Here is a 17,690-nt window from a genome sequence, read left to right on the forward strand (position 1 = left end):
TCACACAAATTTAACAAATCCCAGAGAAACTACTCTACAATTGAAAAAGAGTGTTTATCTTTGATATTAGCTTTACAGCATTTTGAAGTTTATGTTACTTCTTCAAATCAGCCAATAGTGGTTTATATTGATCACAACCCTCTTGTTTTTCTGCAGAAATTAAAGGCAAAAATCAGAGATTGCTAAGATGGAGTTTAATGTTACAGGAGTTAATCTTGACATTAGACATATCAAAGGCAGAGACAATTTAATTGCAGACTGTCTCTCTCGTATTTAGAGTTTATTGTTGTTCACTTTCAAGAAATTTTATTGTTGTTCACTTTCAAGAAATTTTACTTTAGAGTAAAACAAAATTTGAGTACTTAAATCCTTTTCAGATTACATTTGTAAAAGAAAGATTTTTCTTTGAAAAATTTTCTTTTTTGAAGAGGGGGTGTGTTATGTAGGTCATTTACCCCACACTCATCATGACCTGAGTTCAATTAGTCTAGAACATTCTCAAGGTCACTGCCCTTGATGACCTCAAAAACCTTGAATTCAATTAGTCATGTTTGGAATGTTCTGGAAAGTTGATTAGTTGTGTAAGGGAGATAATTTTAGAACAGTAATTAGCATGTCAATAAAAGTTCTAGATTGTTCTTATATGCCTTTATAAAAGGGACGTGCACAGCTTCCAGTCAGACTTTTGGGATCGTGTCTCTTGTGTGTTACTAAACTCCAGCAGTAGTCATTCTCAAGACTTTTCAAGACCTTCACTGTCAACGCTGGATTTATACTGTGGACTTTGTGCAGCTTCAAGCCTGCAAGGACTGTTCATTCATCCAACTGACTGTTACAACTCTGAGACTGGAGCTTTGCCGTCCCAGCTGAGATAAGTAGTCTGTACACTTTTAAAGCTTGTACTCTATCCCTGACTTAGCAATTAGTTTCATTTTCGTAATAAATTTGTTTAAACGTTAACTGCTGAGTTCACCCTTTTGTTCGTTTCTCTGCACGTAACAATATAATATATATATATATATATATATATATATATATATATATATATATATAATATATTATATATATATATATAGATAGATAGATAGATAGAAGATATAGATATATAGATAGATAATTTGTCGACGAATTAATATTGTGTGTTTTATGTGTTTCAGCTTACTCAAGGGAGACAGAAAGAAACTGTACTTTATATATTGCACAGAAATGTTGAAAAAAATTATCAACAGCTAAAGCTTCTGCCCGTTAATTAGCTGTGGGTCCACAGCTGTGGTGTTTTCAGACGGGATTCCTGCCTTTTACGGGCTGGTTTTGACTTGATTTTAACCCTGGGGTTAAAATCATAATGAATGAGTCATTCATGCTGTGTGAAAACACCACAGCTATGGACCCACAGCTACCCGTTAATAGGCCTACTTGTTTGGGTTTTTTAACGAAAAATCATACGTATGATTTTTTTTGAGATAAAAGTCATGAAATAAGACAAAATGATTCTAGATTTTATTTAGTTATTTCTAACCTTAGAACAATTGGATGACATTAAAATGTTATTAACGTCAGTGCTTCTGTGTACATTTATGTGGTCTGACACAGTAATTTATTAATGTATAATTGAGAACCTCGTCCTTTCTTTTAAATGTTTTACCACACACTCTGCATTTATGGGTTCTGATCTATGAATGGGTCAGCATGTGCCTTCTAAGACAGAACTTCTTTATGAATGTTTTACCACACTCTTCACATTCATGCTGTCAGACACAAGAATGGATCAACATATGGCTGTTAAGAGTGCCCTTCTGCGTGAATGTTTTACCACACTCTTTACATTCATGTGGTCTGACACCAGAATGGATTAACATATGGTTGAGTACCTTGTCCTTCCTTTTAAATGTTTTACCACACTCTCCGCATTTATGAGGTTTGATCTCTGAATGAGTCAGCAAGTGCCTTTTAAGATTGTACTTCTGAGTGAATGTTTTACCACACTCTGCACATTCATGTGGTCTGACACCAGAATGGATCAACATATGCTTTCTAAGACTGTACTTCTGTATGAATGTTTCACCACACTCTGTACATTCATGTGGTCTTATACCGGAATGGACTAACATATGTCTTGTAAAATTGCACCTTAGTGTGAATGTTTGACCACAATGTGTACATTCATGCTGTCCGGTGCCATTATGGGTCAACATATGGCTTTTAAGACTGCCCTTCTCTGTGAATGTTTTACCACACACTTTACATTCATGTGGTATGACACCAGAATGGATCAACATATGTATTTTAAGACTGTGCTTGCGTGTGAATGTTTTACCACACTCTGTACATTCATGTGGTCTGACACCAGAATGGATCAACATATGGTTGAGTACCTCGTTCTCCCTTTTAAATGTTTTACCACACTCTCTGCATTTATGAGGTTTGATCTCTGAATGAGTCAGCAATTGCCTTTTAAGATTGCCCTTCTCTGTGAATGTTTTAACCACACTCTGCACATTCCTGCTGCCTAACACCAGAATGGATCAACATATGCTTGATTAGACTGACTTTCATTTTAAATGTTTTACCGCACTCTCTGCATTTATGAGGTTTGATCTCTGAATGAGTCAGCAATTGCCGTTTAAGACTGCCCTTCTCTGTGAATGTTTTACCACACTCTGTACATTCATGCATATGGTCTGACACCAGAATGGATCAACATATGGTTGAGTACCTGGTCCTTCCTTTTAAATGTTTCACCACACTCTCCGCATTTATGAGGTTTGATCTCTGAATGAGTCAGCAAGTGCATTTTAAGATTGCACTTCTCTGTGAATGTTTTACCACACTCTGCACATTCATGTGGTCTGACACCAGAATGAATCAACATATGTATTTTAAGACTGTACTTCTGTGTGAATGTTTTACCACACTCTGCACATTCATGTGGTCTGACACCAGAATGGATCAACATATGTCTTTTAAGACTGCCCCTTTCTGTGAATGTTTGACCACACTTTGTACATTCATGTGGTCTGGCACCGGTATGGGTCAACATATGGCTGTTCAGAGTGCCCTTCTGTTTGAATGTTTTACCACACTCTGCACATTCATGTGGTCTGACACCAGAATGAATTAACATATGACTTCTAAGATTACACTTGTCTGTGAATGTTTGACCACACTTTGTACATTCATGTGGTCTGGCACCGGTATGGGTCAATATATGGCTGTTCAGAGTGCCCTTCCATGTGAATGTTTTACCACACTCTCTACATTCATGTGGTCTGGCACCGGTATGGGTCAACATATGTCTGTTCAGAGTGCCCTTCTGTTTGAATGTTTTACCACACTCTGCACATTCATGCAGTCTTGTACTGGTATGGGTCAACATATGGCTGTTCAGAGTGCCCTTCTGTTTGAATGTTTTACCACACTCTGCACATTCATGCGGTCTGGCACCGGTATGGGTCAACATATGGCTGTTCAGAGTGTCCTTCTGTTTGAATGTTTTACCACACTCTGCACATTCATGTGGTTTGACACCAGAATGAATTAACACATGACTTCTAAGATGACACTTGTGTGTGAATGTTTGACCACACTTTGTACATTCATGCTTTCTGGTACCAGTATGGGTCAACATGTGCCTTATAAGACAGCCCTTCCATGTGAATGTTTTACCACACTCTCTACATTCGTGTGGTCTGACACCAGAATGGATCAACATATGGTTCAGTACATGGTGCTTCCTTTTGAATGATTTACCACACTCTCCACATTGATGGGGTCTCATCTCCGAATGGCTCAGCATATGACTCTTAAGACCGCTCTTGTCTGTGAATGTTTTATCACACTCCTCGCATTTATATGGTCTGATATTTGAGTTGGTCAACTCATGTATCTCATGATTGTCATTCTGAATAAATGTTTCACTGCACTCACTGTGTTGGAATGGTGTGAGATCAGAATGGATCACTGCAAGCCCCTTGAGATACATGTTGTCGCTGTAGGACTCAGCACTTTCTCCACATTCAATTTCTTGTGCCCTTGAGTTCAAGCTATGTGCTCCATCATTGCTGTTTTCCCCACAATTTTCACCACACTCAGTGCTGATTTCACCGTCATAGCTGTCCCCATTATGAGAATGGCACTGCATCAAATGGAAGGAATCTTTGTGTAATGTAGATCGGTGTTCAATATGATTGCCCTCATACCATGGAGTCAGGTCTTCGTTGCTGTTCTCTCGGTTGGACATGGAACTGTATTCCAATGTTATACAGCAGTTTTGCATAATGCTCTGTACAATTATTGATGCATCTGTTAGTAGAAAGATGAATATAGAACAGTTCAGTAGGATAATTATAAGGCAGTAACAGGAAGGCTCCATAAAGCACTCTAAGGACAGAAAGATGTAGGCTTTTGATGTTACTACAAATGACTTCATGTAATATTGTACAAAACTGGGATATTTTTCATGGATTTATTGGATTAGTTAAGAGCACAGCTGCTTAGCCATCATAGCAGTCTTTAATCCAAAAATTATAGGTCAAAGGGCACATACATAGCTACTGAACACACAAAAGACAGCACAGCACAGCATGACTATCAACAAAGTTCAGGTACAAATGTAATAAAGTCAAAGTCATGAAGCTGTACAGTACAGTACAATATAAGCATATATGAAAGCATTGCTATTAAAACCATGGGTGATCCACAGAGATCCATGAAAAGTTAAACTGTGCAAAAGTCATGAACATGTCTGACAGTCACTTTGACATTGCACACCTAGCTGACCAACCACCCAAAGCTGTTTCTAGACTTTAATAAATTACATAAATCAATTCTGGCATTCATACTTCATACAATGGTGGCAATCACATGCATTTCTGGGTACATTTTGCCTTAAACAGTTCTAAATACACAACACCAACTTAAAAGAGTGCAAAGTCAGCAAATTTCTACAAGGGCTGGTTATTATTAGCCTCGTCCTAAGCAAAAAGGTTAAAACTTAATGACAGCTTGAGCAAAATAAGTAGTGTGCCAACGCACACACAATATTTGTATTTTCATTAACGCATGAAATTTAGGTAAGACAACAGTTCAGCTGTACTTTGTTAGGATTTAGCAAATCCTTTCTTAAGTAATTCATTTGACACCAGACATATTCACATTTACCCCAAAACACTGTTACAATCATAGTCAAGTTGCAGTAATATCTATGAATTATTAGATGCAGCAGATCATAGCATAACAAAATGTCAGCCATATTATAAGATGGGTTGAAAAACAACATGATGTAGACATGTTTGCCATGTGGCACATTAGTGCCAGATCCACACTCACATACACACACACACACTCATACATACCATACCAAACAAAACTTGACATCTGCCCTGTGTAACAGAACCTTACCTTTCATTGATAATGTATCGTCTTGATATTCTTGATACAGCTTTTCAGTCAGTGTCTCTAATGGTTTCACAAGCTCATGCATTTTGTCGAAACGTTTTAGAGATTTGAAAATTGAACAACACTCTGAAAGAAATACAAAATGTTTCTATGTTAGAGTTAAGAAGCCATAGATTAACATTAACAGCCAATCTATGATATTCCTTGACTGAAACAAGAAAAATAGTCAGACAGTGTTCTCCCCAGGATCAAGCAAAAGCGTAGCGGCTAATTTGCATAATCATTTGCATATCATTAATTTATATTTGCATATGGATGTAAGCTTGCACATGCACCCACGCATTCATGTCCCGGGATTCATGTACACTCACAACAAAATGCAATGGTAACATACAAGTATGCAATTTGAACATCATGGAAACTCTTTATTACACTTAAATAAATCATCACAGTATAGTACAATTGCAAATAAAATCGAAGATTCAAACAGTAACAGCAAGTTCAGATTGAAGCAAGAAATGGTTCGTCGGACTCTGATTGGAGTTTCATTAATACATATATTGCTAATAAAATTGTCAAGGAAAATTCATAAGTTTAAGCTTTACACAAGAAATGTAATTGAGTTTTATATCATTTTTGAACGACAAACACCGCGAATAATGTTTCATCGCGGGGATCAATTTCAACCACCAGGCCCCCCCCCCCCCCCCCCCCCCCCCCCCCCCGCGTAACTACCAGTGCCACTGAACATCGTCGTTCGATTCTTGATTTTAAAATACCACCAAGATGATCACAAGACATGAACTAAGTACGACTAGAATCACTCGAAAATCAGGTGTAAAATCTTTCAGAGAACGTGTCGGAGTGGAACCACACGCGACGCCAGGATCAATGTCAACACGTTATAAACACGTCGGCCAACATGGCCGCCGCCATATTGGAATTTATGCAATGTGAACTCGATCGCGATCGTGATCGTACTCGGACAAAAAAAAAGATTATCGTTGTAAAATCATAATCAACCTCACTAGTCAACTGCTTCTTTTGTTTCTTTTGCGGTCCATTTCGTTGATCAAAGCATGGGAATGTGATCACAGGCCCCGCTAGTGCTACACCCACAGGCGCTCCTTAGCTGGGTAGTCTGCTAAGTAGATCGATTTTCGGATCGATCTATTGATCCCGTAGTCGATATGCCCGCCACTGCAACCTAAATACTCACAAGGTGTGCAACACAGTCACTCAAAAAACACACCACCCGATTTGTAAACTGGCCGTGCGCTCGCACAAAACATTCAGAACTGCACTCTCATATACCTAGTTGGATCACAAATTTAACCATCTCCTCAAAAATCACGCCGATGAATGTGTTACTCGCGTCATCTTGAAGAAATCGGCCGTGTTTTGAGACCAAGTGCAGTGAAATATGGCCTGCAGAACGATTCTACCATATGATGTAATTTATTCCAATACTGATTGGCTAATCAACGGCCAAAACAAAGGTCATGGCAACATGTCACTGGTATAGTATAGTTGAACCAATCAGCAGTGGAAAAAATGACGTCATATGGTAGAATCGTTCTGCAGGCAGCATTTCAACTCGCTTGGTCTCAAAACACGGCCGATTTCTTCAAGATGACGCGAGTAACACATTCATCGGCATGATTTTTGACGAGATGGTTAAATTTGTGATCCAACTAGGTATAGAGGAGTGTAGTTCTGAATGTTTTGTGCGAGCGCACGGCCAGTTGACAAATCGGGTGGTGTGTTTTTTGAGTGATTGTGTTGCACACCTTGTGAGTATTTAGGTTGCAGTGGCGGGCATATCGACTACGGGATCAATAGATCGATCCGAAAATCGATCTACTTAGCAGACTACCAAGCTAAGGAGCGCCTGTGGCTACACCGCCTAACTCTGTGAGTACTTGTCCCCGGGACTTGTCCTCGATGTATACCGACTAAAAGGTCTTTGTTGGTCGTAATAGTCGTTGTAGAATGAAAACTTGTGAACAACCCAGCCAATTCTTCTATTGTTTTAACGTTCCATTCAACACTTACGGACAAGTTATCGGACGCATACCATACTTCACACCTTCCACTCTTTCACCGAGTTGAAAGTTGCAGTGAGCGCTAATGTGTAGACAATGCATGCAACAGCTGGTAGCTACGCAGAACGCTAGCGTGTGAACTAAAGGATGGCGGGAATATTTTAAAGCGTAGCGGGGAGAATCAAAGCGTAGCGGGGAGAGGCGAAAGCGTAGCGGCACCGCTACGCTAAATGGCCTGGGGAGAACACTGCAGATAAAGTCACAATCATGAAATTATACACACCATAACAACGTGCTCCAGCTCAAATGCGTTTCAACAAATTTCAACAATGTTCAGTAAAGTCAATGTGATTACAGTATCAACGCACTTTGGGCACACTCTTTCATCACATCCCTGTAAACATTAAAACTTTTTAAACATAGTTTTGTAACTTATTCAATGACTGACCAATACAAAAATACTGCACTATTTAATAAAACTATAGTGACACTGTCCAATTTTTAATTGATAACATGGACAACTAAATACTTTCGCTGTATCATGTAAGGGCAAGACTGGAAATTAGAGGACACAACACAATCATGTTTTAATATTGTTAGTAACTTATGAAGGCCACTCAACCAATCCCTATCAGGTGGTGTGTCCACCATTCTTTAGTCCTGCATTATGTCTCAGTGTATCAATGAAGCCCTGCATGCCGGGGCTGTGGCCTCAATAGCTGAAGTGATGTATTACCGTCACCAAAAATACCCAAGCAAAACTTCGAGCTACAGTATGGCCTCACGTGGTTAGAGTCCTAAACAGAATTACACAGCCTAGTCTAGGGTCTCTCTGCCATCTTTTGCCTTCAGCATGCAGAGCCAGTGCCACTCCCTGACCGTTTGTTTTTGGGAATCAATAGAAACAGTCAGGGAGTGGCCGTTTATGCAGTAGTCAATGTAACTCCCCACCCCAACCTCGGGGAATAGTGGGGGATTTGGGAATGTCTTACAAAATTTGTCAAATGCCCCACCCCCTTGGGCAAGATAATCTGGAAAATCCCAACCTAAATCAAGTAAAGCCCCCTCATTTCCCTGCCCAAATGTGTGGGACAATACATTCCTAAATTCTGCGCTTAGTCATGTCAGTGACTGGGGGGGGGGGGGGAGAGGGGATTATGAGGCAATTACCCAACCCATAGTTTCACGGTAAACACGGTCTAGCCCCACCCCCACCCCCACCCCCACATTTGCCCCACAGGCGTCCATAGTCTGCTAAGTAGATCGATTTTCGACTCGATCTATCGATCCCGTAGTCGCTATGCCCGCCAAGTGCTACAACCTAAATACAGTTCTAAGCAGACTATCCAGCTAAGGAGCTCCTGTGATTTGCCCCGTATCACCTGAGGTGGCGTCCGTCGGGAATTAATTACGGATCTGCAGAAAGTATGTGTTTATACGGCGCGTCTATATTTGACCTAGGCCTGCGTACAGGTCTTCGGTTCCCGGCGTTATATGGCCTCCACGCCGTATAAACTCCGGGAACACAAGACCTGTACGCAGGGCTAACGGTGACCCTGACAATGACAGGGCTAACGCCGGTGACCCTGAAACAAAACCTCTTACTGGGTCACGGGGCCGTCCACCGTGTACCTGACCGAAAGCGACTGTGTACTATACCGTATATACGGGTGTTTCACATTCGGTTCACATAGATCATACCTTGACAGGCTTGTGGAACGCCACAGTTGTTATTGAGTGCACTTCCAGTGCCACTGCCGCCATTGCAGTTCGATCTTTCACAGGGCTCAAAATCCGAAAGAGGACAGTCCTTGTTCATTATTTCCATCTTTAGAGTACGAATGTTGCTGCAAAAATATTTCAGAGGGACGTAAAATTCAAATCTGAGATTCCGTAAAACCACAGTTATTCCAGAAATGCCGGGGCAAGCGGCTACATCTACAGTTAGCAGCTGTGTTGAGTACGATTCCACCGAGCTTTGGTATGAACTTTTGACCTCTCAACCACGCCTCTCAACAACTGAACTTTGAAACATCCGTTGGGGGCGCTTTGTACAAAGGCAATTTGTGTTTCACACCGCTGTATACCGCGGCATACCGCAAGGCTGCATTTACAAACACTAGGAGGATGGGCTTGAGCAATCACGATTGAGATTTTAAATTTATAATCAATCTTCAAAACCTGAAAAACATCACATCCCCCTCTATTTGATCAAACTTGATCAAGAACCCCGCACCAGGCTGCGAAAAATAAATCATCATACATCTAAAAGATTTTCATATTTGCATTATAAGGGACCGTTCAGTTTTTACGGTCTTGGGGGGGGGGGGGCAAAATCTTGTCGCCGATGTTCAAAATAATATAGACCCCCCTACATTTTTTGTGAAAAAAAGATGACCCCCCCACCCTGATAAAATTTTATGACCCCCCGCCGAAAAATAACCAAAACCCATATGTCAAATTTGCCCGCATGGTTTGGATTTGAACTCATTACACAACACACGCTATTCGTGTAGCAGAGATGCCAGTGCACAAACTTCTCAGCCACATCCATGCAAACGTCTGTTAATTAGGACGACTGTAAGGCAAATTTTAACTTCATTTCCATAGACATTGTATAAAGTAAACTTTATTGGAGTGGTTCGCCAAAGGCAGCCCTCTGGTTAAGAGGGTCATGGTCCATTATGTAAAGTCAACTTTAATTTAGTGGACCATAAAAGGTTGCCCGCCGGTAAAGAGGGTCGATCATGGCCATAGCATGAAGTAAACCTAATTGGAGTGGGCCGCTAAAGGCATCTGCCGGTTACGAGGGTCATGGGTAATACATAAAGTATATTTATTGTAGTGGGCTGCCGAAGGTGGCCCGCCGGTAAAGAGGGTCAATCGTGGCCATGGCATAAAATCTGTAAAGTGAACTTTATTGTAGGTATTATGTTTTTGAAAATGTGGTGACCCCCTTTCCTACCAGTGAAAAAGCGATGACCCCCCTTCGAGGATTCCAAAATTACGATGACCCCCCTGGATTTTGCCGCCCCCGCCCCGGCTGTAAAACTGAACGGTCCCTAAGCCAGTAAATCAAGTATTTTCCGGCTTGTCAAAATCTATATCATACACAGCTAGTACTAGTCTGTACTGCAATTCAGTTGTTTATATATTCAAATACAATTTGTGTTGATACTGGAAGTGATACTGAGTACAGTATTGCCTTTAACAATAATCTCTGGTATAGAAGATATGTCTGTATTTTCCATTGTCAACAAATACACAGAATTAGTTTCTGTATAGCAGTGTTATATCCAGGATGCGCGATTTGCAATAAACCCCGCATATTTTAACAAATTCCCTTAAAAAACGCAACAGTGCAACATGTGGCCCAGCTCTCTACCATGAGATATTAGATTATGATTTACTATGTTCGGAGATAATTTAGGTGCGGTGAAAAAGTAAAGGCTGATATAAGATGTCATGTGAACACAAGATTAGACCCCAATTGACTTCAAAGGTTGTTGTTAATCTTAAAACATTGATATACGATGTCGATATTCCATTGTCCATTATTGTTATCCTGTAGCTTTAAACACGCCATAAATACTTGTACCTGCAACTAAGTTTCCAGTGCTTGTGTGTCCAACGTTGAACTACTGCGATGTGGGAGAAGAGTTTGACGATATCGTTTTCCACACTTTGTACTGAGAATCATTCATTATATGTCAACCGTAATCTCTTGTTCTATTTCCCCAAACATATTGAAAGTATATATAGCTTCTTTACAAAGTAACTCTATAGGCCTACATGCCGAATGCATTGTTATTGTTAACGTTTGAACAGATTTCACTCATCAGCAGTAGTGATGCAGTCTTCACATGTACAGGGTGAGATGACAAGTTTAATAATATCGATCACATTACCTTCTAGAGAGAAGAAAATGTAATGTAGTCGACATTAAAACTATATTTTTGAAAAAATCAAAACTTACAGGCTGTGTTCATAAGAATCTTTGGAAAGGGGCGGGATAAGTGACATGGGGATTATAAAATCGTTTGCCAAATCTCGCTCAACTAGCCATCAAAATGCCGATGTCTCTATGAATACCGTTTTTGTAACCACAATGTAAAATGGGTTCCTTCTGTCGTTAAATAAATAAGGCCATGGAGATTTTGAAAATATTTAGTGTATGTTCGGGCAATGGAAGGAATTTGGAAACTTAAAGAGCGAACCTGAAACGAAACTGTCCCTGATTGATATGAATTATTCGTTTGATTGTCTCATAGACGGTAGAGAAACATAAAAAGTCTCGAGAAATTAATTAGACGGGAAAACACATTCTCTGCTGTGTATTTATAGCTAAGAATGCATAAACAAATATACAGGTACTTTCTCACATCCATAGACATCAACTGGATGACATCAACTGGATGACATTGAACTGCGATGTTCATGATATTATTCATATTCACAGGCACATCAACAGACCATAACTGTGTATTTTGTTGTCAGTCACATGGTTCAGCTCAACCAATCAAAAGAGACGGACATGGCATGGTAATATAATGCAGTTTCTTGTTCTGCCCCTGACGTTTGGTGAAAAGTCTAGCACAGCCATATGTGTACAGTCAGCATTATTATTGTTCAAAATTGAATTCAAATCCGGACTAGAATGAATTTGTCATCAACAACAATAATTACGGTAAGTACACAATACAAAACGAAGTTTTCCTGAAAGAGAAAACGTGTCAAAATGCATTCTCCTTCCCTGGAAGAGACAACACACACACACAAACAACACCTTACTCTGTTCTTCCAACTTACTCTGTAGCAAGGAGTACCAACAGTCATACCATAACATACACAAATCTTAAATATTTTTACCCTCTGATCACTCAACCTTTCGGGCAATGCAAAAGCGATGAGTTAATTAATGAGCGCAGCACACAAAGATCAAGTTTTACATTTAGATTGCTCAAAAATGTTTTATAGAGCTACAGCGTATCCATTTTTATCATTTGTGTATCAGAGTCAGAGCAATCTCTATCACTGCTGATCTGCAGGGACAGTGACACTGCAGTAGCAATCTGCAGTGACAGTGACACTGGAGTAGCAAGGCATCAGCAGGGACAGTGACACTGCAGTAGCAATCTGCAGTGACAGTGACACTGCAGTAGCAATCTGCAGTGACAGTGACACTGGAGTAGCAAGGCATCAGCTGTGTTAGCTTTGAATACTTTAACAATATATTTGTCCAGTTTATACAACTGCTTGTGTTACTCCTTATACAGCATGTTGAACTTTCCAGTATACATCTTGCCAACACAGCCTGTGAATATGTACACGAACATTTGTATCATTGTATCATTCATGAATGACTTTCAGTCTGGACTCTAAATCAATTATATATATATATATAATATATATATATATATATATATATATATATATATATATATATATATATATATATATATATATATATAATGCATGCTTCGTCGTCAAACTGAATAATTTGTGTTTAGGATACTGTAGGGAGACATCAAGAAACTGTATTTGATGTGTTGCACAGAAATATTGAAAAAATTATCAACAGCTTCAGCTTCTGGCCCGTTCCTAGGCCATCTTATTTGTTTTTTTTTTGCGGAAAATCATACGTTTAATTTTTCGAGATAAAAGTCATGAAATGTGAGCAAATGGTTTTAGAATTGTTTATTTATCACTAACATTAGAACAATTGGATGACATGAAAATGTTATTTATAATCTTTATGGCCCTGATACAGCTTTTGCGGCCTGTCGTCGTATGGCCGGGTGGAAGGGCCCGAGCGTGCGAGGGCCCATACGCCGTACAGCCAAGGGTCGCAACAGCCGAATCAGGGCCGTAAAGGTTTTATCATATACCTTTAATATGGAATGATAAATACGTAGTTTACATAATATTCAACATTTTAGGAGATAAAAATCCGTGCGATATCAAACACTCCTCGCCATTTGTGTCAATTTTTCATAACCGCTTCCCGTCGCCGATTGACATTCACAATGACGTCCTTTGTTTACCTGCAGAATTCTAAAACGCAGAAAGCAACATGCGTACCCATGAAGCTAACCAGTACGTGACGAACAAAGATCTAGGCTGAAATCGAGGTGTAAGGACAAAAGCGTGATGTCAATTTATTGTAATTTTTACTGAACAAGCACGCATTTAGCATACACAGGACTTCAGTAGAATGTAGTAATAAAAGCCGATATCACCGTCGAGCACGTGCTACTACGAGCAGACGTTTTCTCGCGCTGGCTTTGTGTACGAATGGAACGTTTGTGGATAGCAACGCGCGTGGAAACAAGAATCGAAGTAGTTTATATGGCACCGGGTCAGGGCGTGATACGTAAAAAATGCACGGATGCGATTTCCCCGATAGCTTTACATAGGCACGTGAATGTAGGTATATGATAAAATGTTATGGGAGCAAATCTTTTCAACAAAATGTCATGTGACAAGGATTCTCTTTGGGGTACCAGTCAACTCGCACTTTTTCCAACCCGCCCAGAACCAACTCGCCCGATTCCAACTCGCCCGATACCAACTCGCCCGATACCAACTCGCCCGATATTATTTTGCAATTTTATGAGTACCTGGTACGCTAGCTCTGCATGGCAGGGCTGTGTGTTTACCGTATACGGAGGCCGTATAAGGCCGGTAAACACACAGCCCTGCCATGCAGAGCTACTGGTACGCTTGCTGCGAATCCGTATCCTTTGCCACTCGGTTAGCTTGGTCATTGGAGTGGAAGAACATGTCAAGGAGTGGCAGGGCTCGTTTTCGCAGCAACTGGTACGCATAAAACGTTTTATTTATAAACAATATTTCTAACATAGAGAACTACAGGTGCGGCTTGAAATATGTGCCAACACGGAAAACTTTTTATTTGCGAATTTCACGTTTTGCAAATCGTTCGGCTTCTTTACGTATAGGGATAGTTACTGCGTACTGGCTCACTTCTTTAGGAACAGCAGGGCCGTCTTTCACGAGTTACTGGCCTGGCATGACAGAAAATAGCTGGCCTCGGGCCATCGGGTTGGCGTACATGGAATCTACAACACCCTATCTCAAAACAACGGGCGAGTTGGTATCGGGCGAGTTGGTTCCGGGCGGGTTGAAAAATGCGCGAGTTGACTGTAATTCTGATCTTTGACCTCGATTTCACCATAGACCCTCGAGAAAAACGTTTTTCTCGAGGGTCTATGATTTCACATAAGGTTTGAAAGATAACCTGAAAAACATATTTTAAAGATTTGAATATACACATATCAACATGGACTGGTTACAGTCAGTAAAATTACGGATGCGCTATTTTGCGGGCATGCGGGCTGCGGGTTGCGGGCTTCGGGTTGCGGGCATGAAAAAATGTGTGATTTTTGGTATCATTTTCGCTAGTAGATAGAATAAATGCTAAAATAGTATCTAGATATATTTGTTTATGGAATAAAAGCCGTGAACTTCTTGAATACAGCTTGAGCGGAGATACCCCTATTTGCATATTTATATTAGAATTTCGTTCAAATGGAAGTGATGAGGGCGCTGTTCTACTTGACCGTTAGTGTGATTTTTCCTGTTTTTTGGAGGGCAATTTCAGCCCATTTTTTCCCAACAAACGATGTCAGAGACGTTTCTATGGTCATATAAAGCAGTTAAGTTTGTGCCTATGAATTTTTATCAACTTCTACGGCTTACTTTTGGTGCTATGTGTGTATTGTCGATCTATGGCTCGCTAAACATAGGCCTACTTTTGAGCTGCCGCAACTACATGCACAGCTGATTCTTGTGAATATTTTTACATAGTTAGACAGTCTAATCATTATTTAAGCCCCCTAACTTAGTTTTATTCTTGTTCATGCCCTGCAAATCACTGCTTTGGCCTCGTGTAGGTCGTACACCGTCCCGCCATCAGAAGACAAGATGGCCGCTTATAGTGAGGAACGTGTTGCACTCCGCTGACGCCTTGCTCACGTTTACAAATTGTTTAGGCCCAAAGATTGCACAATATCACATATTTTACTGTTGTCAATCCAACTTATGTTATATTTATATTTGATGCTTGGGTTACAATTTCGCGGTAGTCCTCGTAGGCATTGGCTACCAATATTCCATTGGGTAACCGGAGAAGTCGGGCAGTTGCGAACTCGGCCAGCGCCTATGGTGCCGACCAACTCGGCCAGTGCAGTGGGACTCGGCCAGGAGAAGTCTGCCACTCGCAACAAAGCAATATGATTGCATACGCATTCTCTTCACAGTTGAATATGCCAAACAATTTTAACTTTTACTACCATAGTTTTTGTTATTTTGTCGGTTTAATACTACCGGGTACTACGAACATTCAGAAAACAACTCAAAGTCGAAGAGCTCCCACGTCCACCCTGCAAAACATGTACGGTCTGCCTCCTTGTTTCTGCAGATCGCGCGCGTACCGTATTAAAGTTCAGGCAAACATTATGCCATTTCTTCAGTAAAATTCATGGCTTGATGACTCTTAACTAAGTTGCTTCGCCATCTCCTATGACTTTTTAACGAACTTCAAGTGTAACTATGACGAAGACTGCAAAACTCGCTACCACGATCGCGATACACCGCCATCTTTAATTTTACCCATACGTGCGTTGAACTGTGATCTGTGAAGTTTGCAAACATTACGCTCATCTTATGAATGACATTTAGATCGCTTTCGTATATAACTTAAGTGAGACTTCAAAAAAAGAAACACTAATATGGAGCATATATTCTAATAGGGTGCATACTGTACTGGCCGACTTCTCTTGTATTCGGTCATTGTCAACTGTCAGTGTCTGTCTGTTTGGAGTCGATGCAGGATGTGGTGGTCGGACATTCCCACGCCTGATTTTACTGACCCCTCAGCCTTTCAAGATAATAATATCGTTGTAAGAGTGGATTTGAGTGACCGTGATTTGTCACAGTTTTCCTTTTCACTGGTAACGGGTAGTATATCACTGTTCAGTTACCATGTTTTCAACTCGTCAATGTTGACTGAAGTCCGATAGCATAAAGGCGAGTTTCAGTGCCATAGCGTTGTACGCTGTACACACGTACACTGGGCTGTACGATCGGCCTTGTACGGTAACACTAACAGCGCATACATGGCATCATGAAATCATGCCGCAAATATATGCGCACTGTCAGAAATTCACGAAACTTGTCACAAGCGTTGTTCAATAGCAAGTGGTTTGACACAACAAGTATTATTTTTGTTCAAGACCTGTATCAGTGTGTTTCGGGTCACAGTCTAAAAATAGCACACAGCTGAGAGGTATAAACCATCATTGCAACGTACGAATTCAGTTGTCAATTATCATTAGTATTTATTTCTATCATGCATAGATACGATGAAATTACTCTCAAAAGTGTACATTACCTCATAGCATGTTCAATTTCGCATTAAATAATCTTATTTGTGAGCTTTCGAGCCCATTTTCACGACCAAGTCGCTCGAACGACGTGTATTCCGACATATTGCTTGTTTACATTCAGAACGAGGCTCTGCAGCCTATTGAATTATGCAAATTTCTATACGTCCGCTCAAGCTGAATTAATGCCGTTATTTTAGCTTACATCTGGTAAAGCACCACCAACGTCAGAATAGTCCATTTCCCATCCAACATTCGCCGTTGCACAGCGCACTGCCGATCGAAGCTTTCGAAATGATATGACTGAACACGGATGAGTAATAATATGAACACAAGACAGATTTCACAACAACTCGCTATATTAACTTTTATGTAATGATTAGGACGGATAGTTTAAAAGTAAGTTTCGGATCGTTGACAGCACAGATGAACTGGGCGATGAACTTCAGTTCGTTGAAACTCGACACGCCTAATAATTTGTTACTTTTTCATAGAATGCCATGCCCTTCTCACACTTCAGATTAGTTCAACCGCCGATAAAAGCACAATTTTCAGAATCGTTTTCAATGCCGTTTAAAATTATTTTATTGTGGTGAACACGATAATAGTCCTAGGAAACTTTTCATAGTCACGCTGGATCAAATGCATATGGAGCGACTATCATGCTGCAGGTGCAAGTCATAGAATATGTTCATGATATTAGGAGATACACACTTATTGAGAGCTGCAGAACACAAACTCATCCAAAAATATTCCTATTAGATCGATTCCTGAAATAAGTCAACGCACCGACGTGTTTTTCCCGCTGAAATTCTCGCGTAAAATGTTAGCGGAATGTCGTTCT

The 17,690-nt window shown here is 40.3% G+C and overlaps 1 protein-coding gene across 1 annotated transcript; it reads right to left on the reverse strand.

Annotated features, from left to right (window-relative positions):
• Positions 1-1,478: 1,478 nt before the first annotated feature.
• Positions 1,479-9,443, reverse strand: LOC139119360 (zinc finger protein 418-like). The gene is made up of 3 exons (XM_070683148.1): positions 9,144-9,443; positions 5,401-5,523; positions 1,479-4,302 (listed from the first exon to the last, which is right to left on the reverse strand). Exons 1-3 carry the CDS (start codon positions 9,268-9,270, stop codon positions 2,669-2,671), a joined length of 1,884 nt encoding a protein of 627 aa, XP_070539249.1. The 5' UTR covers positions 9,271-9,443; the 3' UTR covers positions 1,479-2,668.
• Between the last annotated feature and the right edge of the window lie 8,247 nt (positions 9,444-17,690).

This window comes from Ptychodera flava, chromosome 2 (genome assembly GCF_041260155.1).
Source record: "Ptychodera flava strain L36383 chromosome 2, AS_Pfla_20210202, whole genome shotgun sequence".
NCBI classification, from domain to species: domain Eukaryota; kingdom Metazoa; phylum Hemichordata; class Enteropneusta; family Ptychoderidae; genus Ptychodera; species Ptychodera flava.